The sequence below is a fragment of the Daucus carota genome, chromosome 3 (genome assembly GCF_001625215.2).
Source record: "Daucus carota subsp. sativus chromosome 3, DH1 v3.0, whole genome shotgun sequence".
In the NCBI taxonomy this organism is placed as follows: domain Eukaryota; kingdom Viridiplantae; phylum Streptophyta; class Magnoliopsida; order Apiales; family Apiaceae; genus Daucus; species Daucus carota.
Window position 1 is genome coordinate 53,813,880 of NC_030383.2, and position 17,880 is coordinate 53,831,759.

The following is a 17,880-nucleotide window of genomic DNA, read 5'->3' on the forward strand; positions in this document are numbered from 1 at the left end:
AGAACGCAACGCAAAGTTCCTTCCCAAATAACACATTGTCATTGTTTCTACTAATCATAAATCATCAAACCCAGAATTCTACTACCACTAAGTATGAAAAGAGACCCTTTTTGTAAGCCTATAGGACTTCTAAAATATGTCTATGCAGCCATAGGCTATGCTGTCAAGCAAGCAATGGTCAGTAAGAATTCCAATAAAATCCCAGCATATAGAAGAATGAAAATAAACAAAGCTAATATTTGGGGTTCAAAGGAGTAATATTCCCATAAAGATTTCATAGAAATGATTCACAACACAAACCAAATGTGAGTGAAGTCAATGATATGTAAAGAACTGCAAAAGTATAACTGGCCATATTGCCAACTGCAAAAGTATAACTGGCCATATTTTGCCAAAACAAAATCCATAATTCATATTAACTCCTTTCTCCTGCTGCTACATGTATTTCTGACTTGTGTACAGCTTAAACAAACTACTAATTATTAGAAGGGAAGGAAAGATTTTAACTTTAAGAATCAAAAAATTACTCACTCCCCCTGCTAAGAATGAAAAAATTGATCAAGTCGCTTCATAGTCAACCAACTTCGCAGCAACCTTGCCACCCCAAGCACCAACGGAAAGCTGCTTGTGTTGTTTACTGTCCTGATTGTAGGTATCAGCAACGAAGACAAGAAACAGCAAAACTACTATCTTGGTTGATTGACACATCTCCACAGCTTGATATCAGGAATTACCACCAGCAACCTCAGCAGCCCGCTGCCTCATCATCTCTGTAACAGCAGCACGTCGACGACTATCAGCCTGCTGTTGATGCCTACGGAAATGTTCTCTTAAATCTCTGCACCGAGGCACATGACATTCAGATATTTTGCATGATCTAGCATGAAGTTGAAGAAGATTCCACATCCTTCTACATAGAAGGCAGCCTCCACCCGAACGAATTTTGCAGGACATGCCATGGCGGAAAAGCCTTTTCACCTTGCGACAATTAGGATACTGGCACTCCGGAACACGACATTGAGATGCATGTACCAGCAGATCGAGCATTTTCCTCAGCTGAATCACTCTTTGTTGCCTAGCTTCTTTGTTCTGTGCATCACGATCCGCAATTGATGGATGATTAGTCAACTTGTGAGGATGATCAACTCCTCCATCCTTTTCATAACAAGCATTGCATACATCATAATCTGGGCATATCTCACAGCGCCAACCTTGACCAGTTTCTATGTCAAGATGACATACATAGCATGTAGTCACAAAAGCAGGAGCCGTCGGATTGTGAAGATGGTAAAGGACCATCATTGAAGAATGTTTAGCGCGGCGTAAGGTATCGTACTGATAATGATTACCTTGACAAAGACCAAGAAACGCCTGCCGCGTATCAAAGAACTCGCTTTCAAGAATCTCATCTGTATCTTGTGTATCTGCAGGCACGCCAGTGACTTCAACAGGATAGAGCATATGCATACCCCTCTGATTGATGGGATGCCTGTCTCTTTCTTCAAGTTTTAGTTCTTCTTCATGACACTTATCGCACAACTTAAAACTTTTGCACTGGCTGCAAAACCAACAGTTTCCTGAAGTCATCAGAATACAACAATGACTGCATGAATGCTGCAAGTGGACCATGATAAAGTCTTCCTTCATTGGACTAATTGTTTCACCAAGTTTATGCATTAGCATGAGATCCTTTGAGGCATTTCCAGACAGATCAACTTGACCAGATGCTCTTAAAGCTCTTTTAGTGAATGTTTTTTTGGTTGTCCCTTTCTTATGCAGCTTCCCACCATCCTCTTCTTGTTGAAGCTTATTGATAATATCTTCAGCAGCACCAGGCCAATAGTCACCATCAAAATATGGGAGTCGAGCTGCAGTCACCTTAGCCTTACATTCACCAACACCAGATACAAAGAAATGGTCATATAAATTAGTCAACTCAACCACAACTTTCTCCTTTGAAGCTTTTTTCAACATTGATAAATACCACTCCCGGAGCTTATCAGATTTTGGGGTCTTTTGAATTTCTGGATGGCAATATAAAATATAGTCTTCACCCTTTAGTGGAGGACAAGCCCATATGTAGCAACTCGTAAAGCCACGTTTCTTGCAATATTCAAGGTAGCCAATCAGAATTTCATGGTATACAAATGTACGGAGTGCCTCTCCCGTTACTGCTTTAATCTCTGGCCTGAAATACTTCACAGAATCCAGGTAGGACAGATAAACACGGCGATGATTTGGCTGTTGACAGTCTGCTCCAAATTCCTGAACGTACATAGCAAATAGGCATACCTCTACGCCTTCTATTTTCTGAAACAATAACACTACCTTCGACTTATATGCATACTCGTTGGGGTAATTCACTTCACGAAAAATATCAAGAAATCGTGGCTTCACTTCCAACTTCTTATCCACCGAAGACACGACCCTAATAACAAGATAATCCGCTCCTGGAACCTCATCATAAGTTTTCCCCTGGACTCTTGCCCTGTCTATTCTCTCCTGCTTCAATTGTTTAAAGAGTCGTTGCTCCAAGTGATCACTTAGAATTGTTCTCGGCAGATCTTTTGCTCCAAGTACTGCACTCTGTGGTAAGGGCGTACGTTCTCCTCTTTCAACTTCAGCAATATAGCAGTTTGGACAAGTGAACTCAGCTTGTCCACCTTCATTCCTCCGACTGTTAAATAATGCACATATTTGATGTTGCCAAGCTTCACACTTGTCGCACTGAACCCACCCTTCTTCCGTCTCTAGATCATTTCTCTTCTTCTCAAGTTTTGACTTTAGACAAGGAGTTCCATCAACAGAAATAGTCTCTCCACGAGTTTCATTATAGCAAGGAATGCAAAAGTATTGGCGTGAATCACCTGCTCCTATGGTGTAATACATCGCATTTCGTTTGATGCGAGCACCACAAGGTGTGCAATAAATTGGTGGAGGTTCAAAATTTAGCTTCTCAACTGCACATAACTGGCAAGAGTTCTCACTCATTGAGTGTTCCATGGCTTGATTTTTTTCTGCCTTCGCTTTACTTTGGCCAACCCACTGCTTGAGACCTGTGATATGCTCCCGAACTTGATCTGGAGTAAACAATTCTGTCAATGATACTCCCTTAATTTCTGGCTTCCCAGACTTGGTTGTACTCACGTTTTCAGCAGGCAATGTAACGCTCTCAGGCTTAGTCTGGTAAACTTCTTTACCAGCATTAAAACTTTCGTCCTTAGGGATGCCACTAGCACCACTGGGTACAGAAGAAACGCCATCAGACAATCGCATAGAGTTCTCATTCATATCTTTTTTCAGCTCAACATGAGGAACATCTTGTGCATAAGTTTCCAACTTCACCCCTGTAACATTTGATTTCACTGGTCTACAAGTTTCATCAGGTCTATGTTCCAAATACTGTACATCCGGCAGAGTACAAGAATCACGAAAAGCAGGAAGTGGCTGAGCAGAAGTTTCAGGGTCAGGCACTGGAGACTGCAGAGGCTGCTCGATCTTTGTGCGTTTTGTAGGAGGATTTACATCTTCTGTATCTATAACAGACTGATTAATCAACCTGCCTGAGGCATTCCTATTATCATAGGTACTAAAAGATCCATTGACAGAGGGATCATTAGTCCTAGATTCTTTACACTTGTTCACAAAAGTTCTAGCCGGAACACAAACAGGGCAGTCTGTCCTCCTGCATATCTTGTAATGATTAAGTAATGACCTTGTACCATGGCAACGAGGATATGGGCATTGAGTTAGTGTGCATGTTTCAATATGCTTATACAGTTTCTGAACAGTTATGCAATGCTTTTCTGCACAAGATTCAGCAGCACGACAAGATTTGGCATGACCCAAGAACAATAACCACCTCAGCTGGTTTTTGCGCATTTGTAATTCGCCATTTGGTAAACTTTGATTTTGCTGGATGTGCTGGTTTTGTTGGATGTGCTGGTTTTGCTGGATAAGCTGATTTTGCTGGACTAGCTGGTTTGGCTGATTTTGCAGCCTTGGTTGGGAAATCTGATTAGGTTGCTGGAGAAGTTGTTGCTGATGAGACTGCACAACATTCTCAGTTAATGACTGTGTCGATTGAGAATTAATCTTTACGGACTGTTCAATCAAAGGCTTTACATGCACATCCTGTTGAGCAGTGAGAAATTCTGATTGGTTGCCCTGATTATTCGCCATAAGCCCAGGAGCATTCAAAGAAGCATACACATTACCCGTACCAGAGCCAGAAAAATCAGCACTACCACTCCCGTACCCATCATGATGCAGAACTTGTGACATTGGCAGTTGGTTTTCAAAACTACCTGTACCATTCACAGGCTGTGCATAGTTAGTCATCATTCCCAAACCACCACTGAAGGTCCCATTTCTGATCCCACCACCAATATGACTACCAACATTGTGCAATATACGTCTGTTTTGACCACTGATGTGCTGCTTTTGTTGCAGGGGCTGTGATACCATCATAGATTCAACAGTTGGGACCACACCACTATTACTAGACTCCAAACTCCTGTAAGCCTCAGTATTATTGGAATTAACAAATCCCGGAGTAGGCATCATCTGGCTAAGAATTCTCTCACCACCACCCACTGATGAAACCATGTTGTTGCTACCCGAAGTTGTGGGAAAGACTGAAGTTGGCTGTTGATAACCATTAGAAAAAGAAGATGCACTACCCATGCTACTAGTAAGTGGCAAAAAGCCACCTGTATTTTCCATTAAAAAAATATACGTCAGAGAATATTAAACATCATTGATAACAAAAGATGTACTATCAATTTAACAAGATATTTAATTCTATTGAACTACGAATAGGCTCTTGTATATAGCTAAAGATTGATTGTGACTTGCTAATCAGTTGGATTCTAATCTACACGTCTCCATTAATTGAGCAAATTTCGACTTCAACTAAAAAAATCCATTTTGCAGAACCTAATAGCTGTAAATAATAGTATTTTACTTAAATTTAAAAAATAAATACATTACATTTTAGTTTTTTTGCTAAATCCATAACCCAACTCCCTCTTGTATTATATGTAAGTTTGAACTGCAAAGTCCCATTTTTTAAATTTCTTGAATTGATACTTAGTTCAAGGATACCTTTATCAGCACTTACATAAAGATAAGCAATTGACTAGCTTTCTAAGCAAAAATGAACTACTCTAAAATCCTAAATCATTATAACAAATACAGATGAACACACAAAACTCATATAAACACAGTAAAATTTCTAGCTTGTAATGAAAAATTGTTGAATTCTTGAAAGCAAATATTTTTACTAACATTCAGAACAGTATGAACTACTCAAAAATCCAATATCATCATAATTCACAACAAATTTCCCCCACATATACATTTAAAACTGAAGCTCGAGTTATCCATACTGAGAGTGGGGATCATAGAACTCAAATTCATACTCGAACTACTCCTTGTTACATTATTAACTAATTTATAACGAAAAACCACATTCTTAAATTCTTGAAAGTAAAAATTTTTACGATATGAACTAATTAAAAATCCATTATAATCAAAATGCACTACATATATTTACAAACATACAACACATACACACATCAAAAATTAAAGCTCGAGTCATCCATACCGGAAGTGGGGATCATAGTAATCAAATTCATACGCCAACTACCCTTTGTTTCATTATTACCTAATTTATAACAGAAAGCCTCATTCTTAAATTCTTGAAATTAAATATTTATACTGTCATTGGGACCAAATTGAACTAATTAAAAAAATCCATTATCATCATAATTCACAACAAATATTCACAAACATACAAACACATACACACATTAAAAATCAAATTTTGATTATCCATACCGGGAGTCGGGATCATAGTACTCAAATTCCCGGAGGAATTCCCATGCTGCACAAACTGCTGATTCTGATTCATATTCCCGAAGCCCGAATTAACTTGCTGTTGCTGCATCACCTGCTGATTCTGATTCGCCAACCCAGAATTCATCTGCTGCTGTTGCAACAACCTCTGATTCTGCGTATTCCGCAACTGCTTCAAATAAAAAAGCAACCGAGTCTCCAAAGAATCCTGATTCATATACTCATCCAAAGTCGCAGCCGCATTAAACAAAGCCTTCTCCAACAACCTTGTCAAATCAATCATTCTTTTGGCCGAAAGATCACTCGATTGCTGTTGCCCTCTCAGAATCAAATAATCATAAATCTTCTTCTGCACAAATCTCCGAACTTTCTCCGTATCCGGGTGGTTTCGATGATCACCACCACTCTGTACATTCTGTGCCTGCGCATTAAACGATGAATTAGCCATCTGGGGCACTTGCCCCATCATCATTTCATTCGGTAAATTGGGTTGTAAATTCATGATTCAATTGTTCGAAAATCAACAAATTGGGGGTGTTTGAGATGATTTCACATGGTGAATTGAATTTCTGAGGGTTGAGATTGGTGGGTTATGAAAAAAGCCCTAATTTTTAGGGAGATTAGAAAAGAGGGGTGATTGACGATCTGAAAAAAAACCCTAAGAAAGAGAAATGATAGCCGAACAAGAAGAGGAAAGATTGTTAAATTATCAAAGGTATAAAAACCTTCCAAGTCAAAGATGGGTGTTAGAATGCCTCTTTTGTCCCTAAAGTTTGTGATTATCTCAGTATCAATATTTTCACATCTTTTACAAAATTTCATCAAATTTATTTTTTTATATATTTTATGGACATATTTATTCACATCTATACTATACTATAATAAGCCAACATGGGTATAATTTGTAGTCGTACAAAATTTTGGTTTGGTACACTCCTCTGAAACTAAAAGTCTACAACATATAGATATCTATTAAGCAATTTTATATACTAAAAACACTCCTTATGTATATTAATATCTTTTTAGATATAATTTATAATTAGTTGGAAAAAGGTGAAACTACTGTTAATAACATATATTAATATTAAAAAAAAATACTTATAGATAAATGTATAACTAATTATAAATATACAATTTTAAATATCTTTTGTCTAAAATACATATAAATTTAACTCCAACGTGTTTTATTTCATTACAAACACAAATCATTACGCAACATATGAAGAAATATGAAAATTTTGATTTAAAATTAATTGAATAATAAACTATCACATATTAATATCAGAACAATATTTATAGATAGAATTGTGAAAGTTAAATTTTCGTTAGAAGATATAATCAGTTGGTTAATATAATTTAATTAAAATCCAATTTATTAATACTAAAATACTAAAAAATAGTGTTAAGATTTAAATTATATTTAATAAATTACGAATTATATACCCGCCCGTGCTTTGCACGGACTATACTATAATAAGCCAACATGGGTATAATTTGTAGTCGTACAAAATTTTGGTTTGGTACACTCCTCTGAAACTAAAAGTCTACAACATATAGATATCTATTAAGCAATTTTATATACTAAAAACACTCCTTATGTATATTAATATCTTTTTAGATATAATTTATAATTAGTTGGAAAAAGGTGAAACTACTGTTAATAACATATATTAATATTAAAAAAAATACTTATAGATAAATGTATAACTAATTATAAATATACAATTTTAAATATCTTTTGTCTAAAATACATATAAATTTAACTCCAACGTGTTTTATTTCATTACAAACACAAATCATTACGCAACATGTGAAGAAATATGAAAATTTTGATTTAAAATTAATTGAATAATAAACTATCACATATTAATATCAGAACAATATTTATAGATAGAATTGTGAAAGTTAAATTTTCGTTAGAAGATATAATCAGTTGGTTAATATAATTTAATTAAAATCCAATTCATTAATACTAAAATACTAAAAAATAGTGTTAAGATTTAAATTATATTTAATAAATTACGAATTATATACCCGCCCGTGCTTTGCACGGGTTAAAAGCTAGTTTTATTAATAAGCAATTTGGTTTTCAAGGGATTATAACTTATTTTGATTATATAAATGTTTCATGATATGGTTGAATATTTTTCTCAACAAATATAATTTTAAAACAAATGTCCTTTTGAATAATTAAATCACGTATTTCAAATTACCTTGTTTAGTATTAATAATTATTTGCATAAACTATTTTACAAAATAGTTAAAAGATACAAAGATATTTTTTATACATAATATAGAAAATAAAAAATAGAACACATAACTTATAATAGGATAAAATTTTTGTATAACCGTAATATGCAATAATTGTTAGTCGAGTATTATTATCAATCATGATGACTGACAACTTAGTATGTTGATCGATTGATAATCACGTTTTATTGATCAAAAGTGTGGGGATGGTAAAGTCAATACATAAGTACATGTAAGAGTACAATATACTATAATGACTCTTTGTGAGGATTTTATAAGGTAAATTGATAATTATATGATAAGTAATTTTCATAGTGATAATGATGTAATGACCCTCGGACTTGAAGTCATTATATTTCTTTCTACACGTGAATTAATATATTTTGCAACTATCCAAAGTTTCTTTTAATAGGTATATTAAAGGTGGACATTGGGTATATTATGAATCGCGTAGAAAATATGGATGATCAAAATAAAATTTAACCCTCCTATTTTAGGGATTGATATTATTGGCCACTTGATTGAGTGAGACTATAACATGTACGACCGTGCTCAAATTTTGATTTAGTTTAATAGGGTACTCATTGATCACGAAAATAAAGATTAAATTATTAAGAGGGTGACACAAACCAGGACTCGACTTTAATCTAAAATATCATGTTTAAAAGGATTATATTACATGAAATATCAGTCAAAAATGTCTAATCGAATCACCGATTATTATTATTACTTCAGTAATAATTATGTATTACTGGATACCGTTCATTGTATATAATTTTATTATTGAATATAAAAGTATTGTCAATGTAATAAAAACTTATAGGATCACACACAAAGAACACCCGGAAGGGAATTATTTAAATTAATTATGTGATTTGAATTTATTTATGATATTAATTAAGTGAAACTTAATTAAGTTAAATATATTAAATTTGAAATTAATTAAAATAAATATGAAATTTTATTATTAACTAATTAGATGAGTTCTAATTAGATAATAAAAAGAAATTTGAATTAGTGTTAGGAGTCTTATCTTTCTATCTCTATATATATCTCTTGAAAGACTCATTTGTGGGTAAGAAATTTGTTCAAAGAAAATCCTTGCCGTTGAGGGAAACAAATATTCTAGTGATTAGTAGCTCCCTCTCTCATCTCATCGATATGTAGGACGTTCGGGGTGTTCGTATGGTCACCGATAAAGAAGTATCTCTGAATTACATCTTATATTTTTGCATTGATCCTACAGAGGGTTTCGATTTTGTAGTTATTTTTATATTTTTTTGTAGCGTTTGATGCTCGAAACCCTTCAATAATAATGTCAACACGATTAATATGAATGATTAATTAAATAAATATATTAAGAGCATCTTCAATTTTGTAAAGTCCTTAACAAAAATAATCATACCAAAATTAAAATTAATAGAAAATAATGTATTTATTTTACCACTCCAATGGTACAATCCTTATCTATAACTATAGCCACATCTTGATATTAACTGTATTTGTCGAACCCGTAGAGATCTGTAGTGTCTCACGTCATCTATTACCTTACAAGTTAATATATTCAACTAATAACAACTTAAAATGATAATAACATTTCGTCAAAAAAAATGATAATAACATACTATATTTAAAATATAGCCGGTCATTATAGTCAGTCCCATCGGAGTATAATATCTTGCAAATTCATAAATTTTACATAATGTCTTGAAGGTTCAATTTAGCTTAGCCAACGCCGTCGGAGATGATCTAAACTTGTATTGAATCTTTATTTTAAATTCTAATTCACATAAAATATTGATTAGATTATAACTTTTATATGCGTAGAGCGAAAGAAATACACAAATAAAGTAATCAAGATTAGGAAAAAATTAAATACTTACCAGAATTGTGTGTTTCTTACTTCAATTTTTTTCATTGTCTCAAAAAAATTGTATGTCAAACTCCTGCAATAAAAATACACATTTAATTAATATAACCTGAAAACATATACAAACCATTAAGTATTACATATAGGTAGTTGATGCTATGTATTATGTTATGTTTATTATTAAGTTATTTTTTGCACTGAGTTTCTGTGGTCGTTGGTGTTGATAGTATTGTTGGTAGATAAACACCAAAACATAATAAGTTTGTCTTAATAATAAGTTTGTCTTAAGTGTTTTTATTTTTTTTGGTTAAGTCGAGTTAGACACTAGAAATTCTACGTGATATGTTTTAAAGTCATGGACATATGCTTGTGCAGTATAGGCGGACCTAGAGTGTAGGTTATGGGGGCATGGGCCTCTAATCAATTTTCAGGGCATGGGCCCCCAATCAATTTTCAGCCCATTATTTATATATAGCATAGAAACCGTGAGTGCCCTGTATAAGTACCCTGCTAATATTAATAATGAGAATGTATTAGGTAAAGTATTTTATTAAAACTCTGCCCATCATAGTCCTTCAAAATTATTATTGGTTTAGTCTATAATAAGTTGAAGAAATGTACTCTGTATAATAGACCAGTTTTCATCATATCTTATTGTGTTTAATATTTTTTTTTGTTAATCATTGTGCCCCCAATAATATTTATTTCTGGGTCTGCCACTGTTGTGTAGTCTCTAGCCTATTTTCAGTTCCATATAATATTTTTGTTATTAAAAAATATAATAATATGATAATTTTAAACAAATACATAAATAATAATCATCTTATGAAATAAATTTTACAAAGTTGTTAAAATGATCAAATATAGATTTATGCGATAAACATATGTTTCACGATGACAAATAAAATAAACAAGTATATGCAATTGTTCAAATACAAACACTAAAATAAAAACTAAGATACAAATCAAGAGAAACTATACCCAAATGATCCCACCCACCCTCTATATGTCATCACCCACCCCCTATATGTCAACACCCACCCCGGCCCACCCTCGCCCCCACTGAATGCACCCTGGGCCCGCTAGGGCCTCACCAAGGCTCCTCACAGGCCTTGGACAGGCTCCAGACAGTCTTAAGAGACAAAACTTGGCCCCGGCCCAACCCTACTAGGCCCCACTTAAACCCCGTCTAGGCCCATCTCGCGGTCCATCCCCAGTACCAAAACCCGCATCATTCTACTTAATCACATTGGTTTGTATTTAGTTTGTATTTTAGTAGTTTGTATTAGAGTAGGAACCTATATATATATAGTCGTACTCTAATAAAACCAAATTAGCCTACAAACTAAAATATAATTTTTAATAACTAATTTTAACAACAGAAATCACTATTTTATACATCACATATCGCTATTTTATATATAACATATCTCTAAAATATAATAATATACATACATATATATGCAACGTGTATATATATATACACACACACACACATACATTTGAGAGATATTTTATATACAAAATAGTGATCTATGATGTACAAAATAGTAATTACTGCAGTTAAAAATAGTGATTAAAAATTGAGTTTTTTTAGGCTAATCTGATTTGTATTGGAGTAAGACTCTCTCTCTCTATATAACATACTAACTCCGTCCCCCTCAATTGTTTACATTGGGGGATGGGGCTTGGTACGCATTATAATGCTCTCATAATATAAAGTTTGATAAATTGTTTTGAATTTTTTTTCTGAATATATATTTACCATCTAAATTTTTATACAAAAAACAAAAAAAAAAATTTAAAAAAATATGAACTATATTTTATATGCGCCTTAAAATGCGTGTCGAACAATAAAAAAGAGTGTAAAGAAATAAGAGAGACAGAGGGAGTACATGATATATGAAAATTGTGTCAGATGTGCTTAAAGCGTGTTTGTGTTTCATAATTTAGTGAAAGTTCTATGCAAATATTGTGAAATTGAATATAATTGAGCATATCTAAATGGTAACATGGTTGGTAGACAATTATCACAAATATTTTTTTTCTAAGATTAGATCTCATTTTCGACAAGTAAACATAATCATAACACGAACAAAAAATTGATTCTAAGCAAACATTACATGAAAAAAGTTCAATATAGTAACTACATAATAAATCTTGACTGTGAGAAATCTAACCTCAACATAAAATCTTCTTCACAGGGTCTTCAACTTAGATTGTTGAAATCTTGCCCAAACTTGAATTTTCAAAACGATCGAAACATATGTGATGAAATTATTGATAAACACTGTGTTCTCTGTATAAATAAAATGAAAGTAGATGGATGTATGTGGAGATTTAGAGGTCAAAAATGAAGAACACAAAAATTTAGACGTACATCCAGATCTAGATCTACAATGCGGCGATACTAACTATGTGAATATAATGTATGGAAATAAAAACGTATATGTATATATGAAATGGGCGATGTTAACAAAGTAACCGAAAAGTATAAACTCATTAGCAATTTTTATAAAAGTAAATTAAGAACTATCTTATATTAGTCTATAATGGTCGGCTAGAGTTATAATTGTTCATTTGTTTCCATTAAAAATATTTTAAAAATTATTTAAAGAAAAACTAAATATAAAAATGGGATTAAAAAATAGATAAATTATGATAAATGAAGAGATATTTAATATAATAAGATAAAATTTTATGTAATGAATGGATTATTACCAGCAAAAAAAGTAATGATAGGAAATGAACACAATTTATACTTTAAAATTATATGTTATTTATTATCACATAATTATTAGAAATAAACCCCGAATATTGTGATCCCAAAATCAAATTTGTGAATCTTTTTGGCTATTTTGTCATACTCTATCTTAATCATTCTTCTATATTCTTTAAGGTCTTATTATATGTTTGACACACATAATCATATTTTTGTGATCTTGAAGACGTTGCATATGAATGTATCCGTGATCATTTTAGTAAAAGTATTTAAAATTCACTAAATATTCTGTCATGAAATTTACTTTATTACAACAATTTTTCTGCAATCAACTAAAAACAACCACAAAATTAACTATTAAAGGCCTCATAGGATTTTTAGGGACGGAGATGATGAACGCCGGTGGAATAGATGTTGGGTGATTTTTAGGGTTCTTGAGCAAAGAGTGTGTGTGGGGACGTTTTTGTTTTGAATTGAGTATGTTCTGTGCGTGTTAGTTTGTCTGAATGCTTTTGTATGTGCTTTATGTTTTAAGTTTGTTTTAATTATGTAATGTTATGTTTTGTGTTTTGCATTTGTAATGTGTTGGGTTGTAATGTGTCGGGTAATTTTTAATTTATGTGTGTGTGAGAGTAGTTTTAATTAGTTTAATATTTAAAATTAGTTGAATTATTATAATTTTTAATATATATTTTTATAATATTTTAAAGTTATAATATATATCATTTGTGTATTTTAATGATTTTTAATATATATATATATATATATATATATATATATATCTGTGTGTGTGTGTGTGTGATTTGTGTATTTTAATGATTTTGATTATATAAATAATTATATGTATGTGTTTGTAGTTGAATGATTTGCTACTTTCAATATGTAACATGTGAACAGTTGGCTCAGTGGTTGCAAAGTGGCACTAAAAGTTCCGAGTTGTGCAGGTGAGTGGTTCCAATCCACTTTCCTCCTCATTTTTTTTAATAAAAAGTGATTGTCGGTGCCCATTCACATTGCTACAATTTCTTCAAAAAAAAATTTCAAAAAACCTTCTTCCTAAATTTAAATAAAACACAAAGTGTCTTAAATAAATTATTCGCTTATCTACAAATTACTTTAAACACTTCATAAAAATTCATCAAGGCGTCTCGTGGGAGTAAAAAAAATAAAAATAAAAAATCTAAATTACTAAAAAAATTTAAATATATTATATAATATATTAACTAATAGGGACCTTGGTTTCCTCCCAAAAGCGCTCTTTTAAAATCATTAGCTTGATTTTTCGCATCACATCAAAAATAGACGTGGATTATCCACCTTCTCGAACAGATTCTCGCCACCACCAATAATATCAAGAACATCAATAGTTGTTTTTATCCTGCAGAGAGTCTCTAAACAAGCATTAGTAAACTTAATTGTCACATCAAGAAGTAACAATTGATCAAAATATTTTGTAGACTTAGAGAACTTTGTGATAAAACAACTATAGAATTCACATCCACGAAAAGATTGAACTCCCTTGATATTACCACGAGGCTAAGGCTCAGGTGGTGGTTTTTCCGAAATCCTCACTTTTGCAGGAGTCAGTTGAACTTCTTGACTTCTCACGTCAATGAATAGAGAGTCAATATTTTTATTTCCTTCTTCTGAGAATTGAAGTGTTAGAGCCTTTTGGAATGGATCACCAAGCAAATTTTGAGAAATATCATCTTGGACAATTCTCGACATCACATCAACATTGAAGCTCGTATTCTCATCATCACGCACATGGCCTACAATGGCAACAAGATCATCAATTTCATTGACAATGACATGATCTTCCTCTTTATCAATAGGCGCATCACCAACATAGATCGAAAAACTATCACATTCTTCGTCACTTGCAAGAATGATAGTATTTGTGCCATCTTCAATCTGGGTAGTAGGTGGAGAAGAATCGATTTGCCATGTAATAGAAGAACTAGCCAACCGGGCAATTTGGGCCTCCATCACTAATTGTTCAGCTTTTAATTCTTTAATCATCATGGTACTCTCTTCAATGCTTTTTTGGAAGTTCATAATACCATCCTCAAAACTCTTGTTCATATTAATCAACATATCGCATACCTCATTCGTCTGATACGATGGCACATCTACTTTGGTTAAAGGAACTTGTAGCTCTTGTTGTAGTTGAGGATATGGATATTGTTGAAATTGTGGTTGCTCATATTGAGGTTGATAATATTCCTGCTCATACGGCTCATATTGTTGCAGTGGCGGTTCTTGATAACATTGTTGCTGGTGTTGATAATGATATGAGAAATTCTGAAAATTGTTGTCCATGAAAGAGAAATCCAGTTGATCCATCCATTCTTGATCACAAGAATTAGAATATTGATTGTACTCGTATCCTTCTTGATAATCACTCACTTGTCCCAACTGATCATTCTGAGAATTAAAGACATTATAAGAGCATTCATAACCATAATGACCTTGAACATCACAAACTTGACGGAAGTTGTAAGTTTTAGGGGCAACTTGTGACATCTCATTGATACTCATTGGACGTGTAGTGGGCTCTGTAGCATTCAGTGAGGCATTTTCACGAGTATATGCCTCACCTAGGGAAGATAGGAGTGCAAAATTATCAACTCCGTTCATTAGAAACCAGAAAAAAAAATACAAGCCAAGAAAACACAGCAAAATCTACCTCGCTTGGAACTAAAGTCCCAAAGAGGCAAAGGAAACAATTTAAATAACTAAATAAAATCAATAGACCGACATCGGCACCAAAAACTTGATGTGTTATTTTAAAACTAACCGCAAGCGCTCAGTGTCTATTGCAGTTCAGACTGGCAAATGTGGATCGTATCCTCAAGGAGACAGATGCTATTAATTCTTATTCAGTTACAGTCGATTATTTCAGGAGCAAAACGATTATAAAAGATATTTTAACTAACTAATACAACTAATTAACACTAACTAAAGATACACGAAAATAATATATTAAAAACCTAGGGCAATCAGGTCCACCATGCTTACACAATAATTGGCTTCTAAGTTAAAGCAATTACAATGATTAAGTAACAAGAGTGTATTAATCTCTCTCAAGCATTAACACTCTCGAATTTTTACAAATATAATCGCTTTTAGTAGTTCAATTAATCGAGCAATTAAAGCAAGGTTAATCTCTCTCGAGCATTAACGCTTTCAGAAATCTAATGATGCTCTCACACTCAAACTCAATTCTGCTAATTGTATGTGTGCCTCTAGTAGTATATCTCTCAATCACACTCCTATTCGCAGAGAATTAATTCATGATATCGTCAATTACACAAATCAATATTAAAATATATCAATTAGAATTAACCATAATCAATCAAATCACTGTGAAAATCATGCCAATATCATAGTGCAAACATGGCTTCCCCTTAAGTCCTAGAACACACTACTCGATATTAATTAAAAAAATAAAACAACTAGTATGATAATGAGACATAAGTAAACTAACAATAATAAAGAATAAAACTAGAGAAGAAAACTTGTAACCTTCATTGTTGTCACATCCATAAAAGTTATGGCCTCCTCCACAAGCCTTTCCACCTAACCCTAATTCTATTCTAATCGTATATAATGATAAAAATTAATCCTCTCACTAATAATAAAGTATTTTAATGTTTAAAACTAATATACAAATAAAACTCCAAAATCAAGTAGGATTGTTTCTCAAAATTCGTAGCAGTATTTTCTGTTAAGTTTATGGGCTTTTCCAGTTGGACTTTGCTTTTGGGACCACTTCAGAATTAAAGAGAATTTCAAGGGCTTCGCGTGGCTTGTAAGATCGTCCAAATCCGACTTCCGTAACTCAAGATATGGCCCAAACAGTGTAGAATTCGGTGTTGATCCTCGGATGTATTGCAGAAGGGGAGGGGGGGATCCGAATTTCCTTAGAAATTAACTCCAAAATAGCTATTTTACCTTCAAATCCTTCTCAGCTTAGCATTCTTTATTTCCTACAATAAAACATGAAAATGTATTAAATAAATATCCAAATCAGTGCAAAATATAATTAAATATGTGAATAAAATCATATAGAATACATATAAAAATATATTCTATCACGGGTACTTGTATTTGTATATACATTATCTTCAAAAATATCGTTGTTTAACTGTTTCTTTATGAGAAAATACGATTGCAATTTAATGTTTATTCGACTCGATAATTGGGGTACATGTCGTATGATTTTTTTATTATTAGATTAAAACCTTTGTTTCAAAAAAAAGCTCTATCACTGTCAGGCTATCTCCTGCTCTGCTTTCGATTTCGGTTTTTAGTGCTTCCCCTTTCCCAAGATTTTTTTAAAATTAATAAAACCCACTTCGTAATAAAATTCTAGATCCGCCACTAGACGGGCAACAAAAGTTATGTATTATTCCTTTGTTCCTCCACATTATCTTAAAAATCTTATAAAATATATTTTCATAAATCATTTCAATTTTTTAATAACTAAAAAGTTGATATTTAAATTATTATCAAAAAATAAAAAAATTTAGAAATAAATTATGAATTATATTATATATCTTAAAATACGTGTCAAGAAAATAAAAATCATGAATAAATTAAGATGGAAGGATTATATTTTTCTTTTCTTTTCTTTCAGACTTTCTTTAAGAATAGTATTAAAAATTTCATGTACATTGTACTACTATCTTGTAAAAGGAAACCAGTTTTGGATCATACTATAATTAGGGTCCGTTTGGGGGAGTTTAAAATAATTGCTTATTATTTAAAATAAAAAATTAAAGTAAAAGTTAGAAACAAGTTTTATAAGTGATTAAAGTACGAATAAGTGTTTCTAACTTATAAATCTAAAAGCCCGACAAACACCCCTTAGAGTCAGTTACGAAGTGATATCTTGTCAGAAAAAATCATTTTTTAATAAAATTTTATACTCTCACAAATATAATTTATTTAATTAAAGTACCCTGAAGCACAAGAGACGAAGATTAAAAACAAGAGCTTACTGCCAAAAAAACCCATTAACCTTTTCATTGTTTTGCTAATCAACCAACAACTTTTTTTGCTAACAAGTTTAATCAACAATCTTTTCAAAATCATGCAAAGAGGCAGTTAATGGACTAATCATGGTTAATGACAATTGATGTGGCAAACTAAGATAGTCCACGTGGTACGGAAG

The 17,880-nt window shown here is 32.5% G+C and overlaps 1 protein-coding gene across 1 annotated transcript; it reads right to left on the minus strand.

The window, feature by feature from the left end:
- Positions 1-219: 219 nt before the first annotated feature.
- LOC108214388 (histone acetyltransferase HAC1) lies at positions 220-6,583 on the minus strand. The gene is made up of 2 exons (XM_017386368.2): positions 5,842-6,583; positions 220-4,712 (listed from the first exon to the last, which is right to left on the minus strand). The coding sequence occupies exons 1-2, from the start codon at positions 6,359-6,361 to the stop codon at positions 724-726; spliced, it is 4,509 nt and encodes a 1,502-aa protein (XP_017241857.1). The 5' UTR covers positions 6,362-6,583; the 3' UTR covers positions 220-723.
- Positions 6,584-17,880: the final 11,297 nt, after the last annotated feature.

What these genes read in the sequence shown, in the direction of transcription:
- LOC108214388 (XM_017386368.2), bottom strand. Translation starts at nt 6,361, where the DNA reads ATGAATTTACAACCCAATTTACCGAATGAAATGATGATGGGGCAAGTG. An exon ending in TACTATGATCCCGACTCCCG is followed by an intron (nt 4,713 to 5,841) that starts GTATGGATAATC and finishes TGGAAAATACAG; the next exon opens with GTGGCTTTTTGCCACTTACT.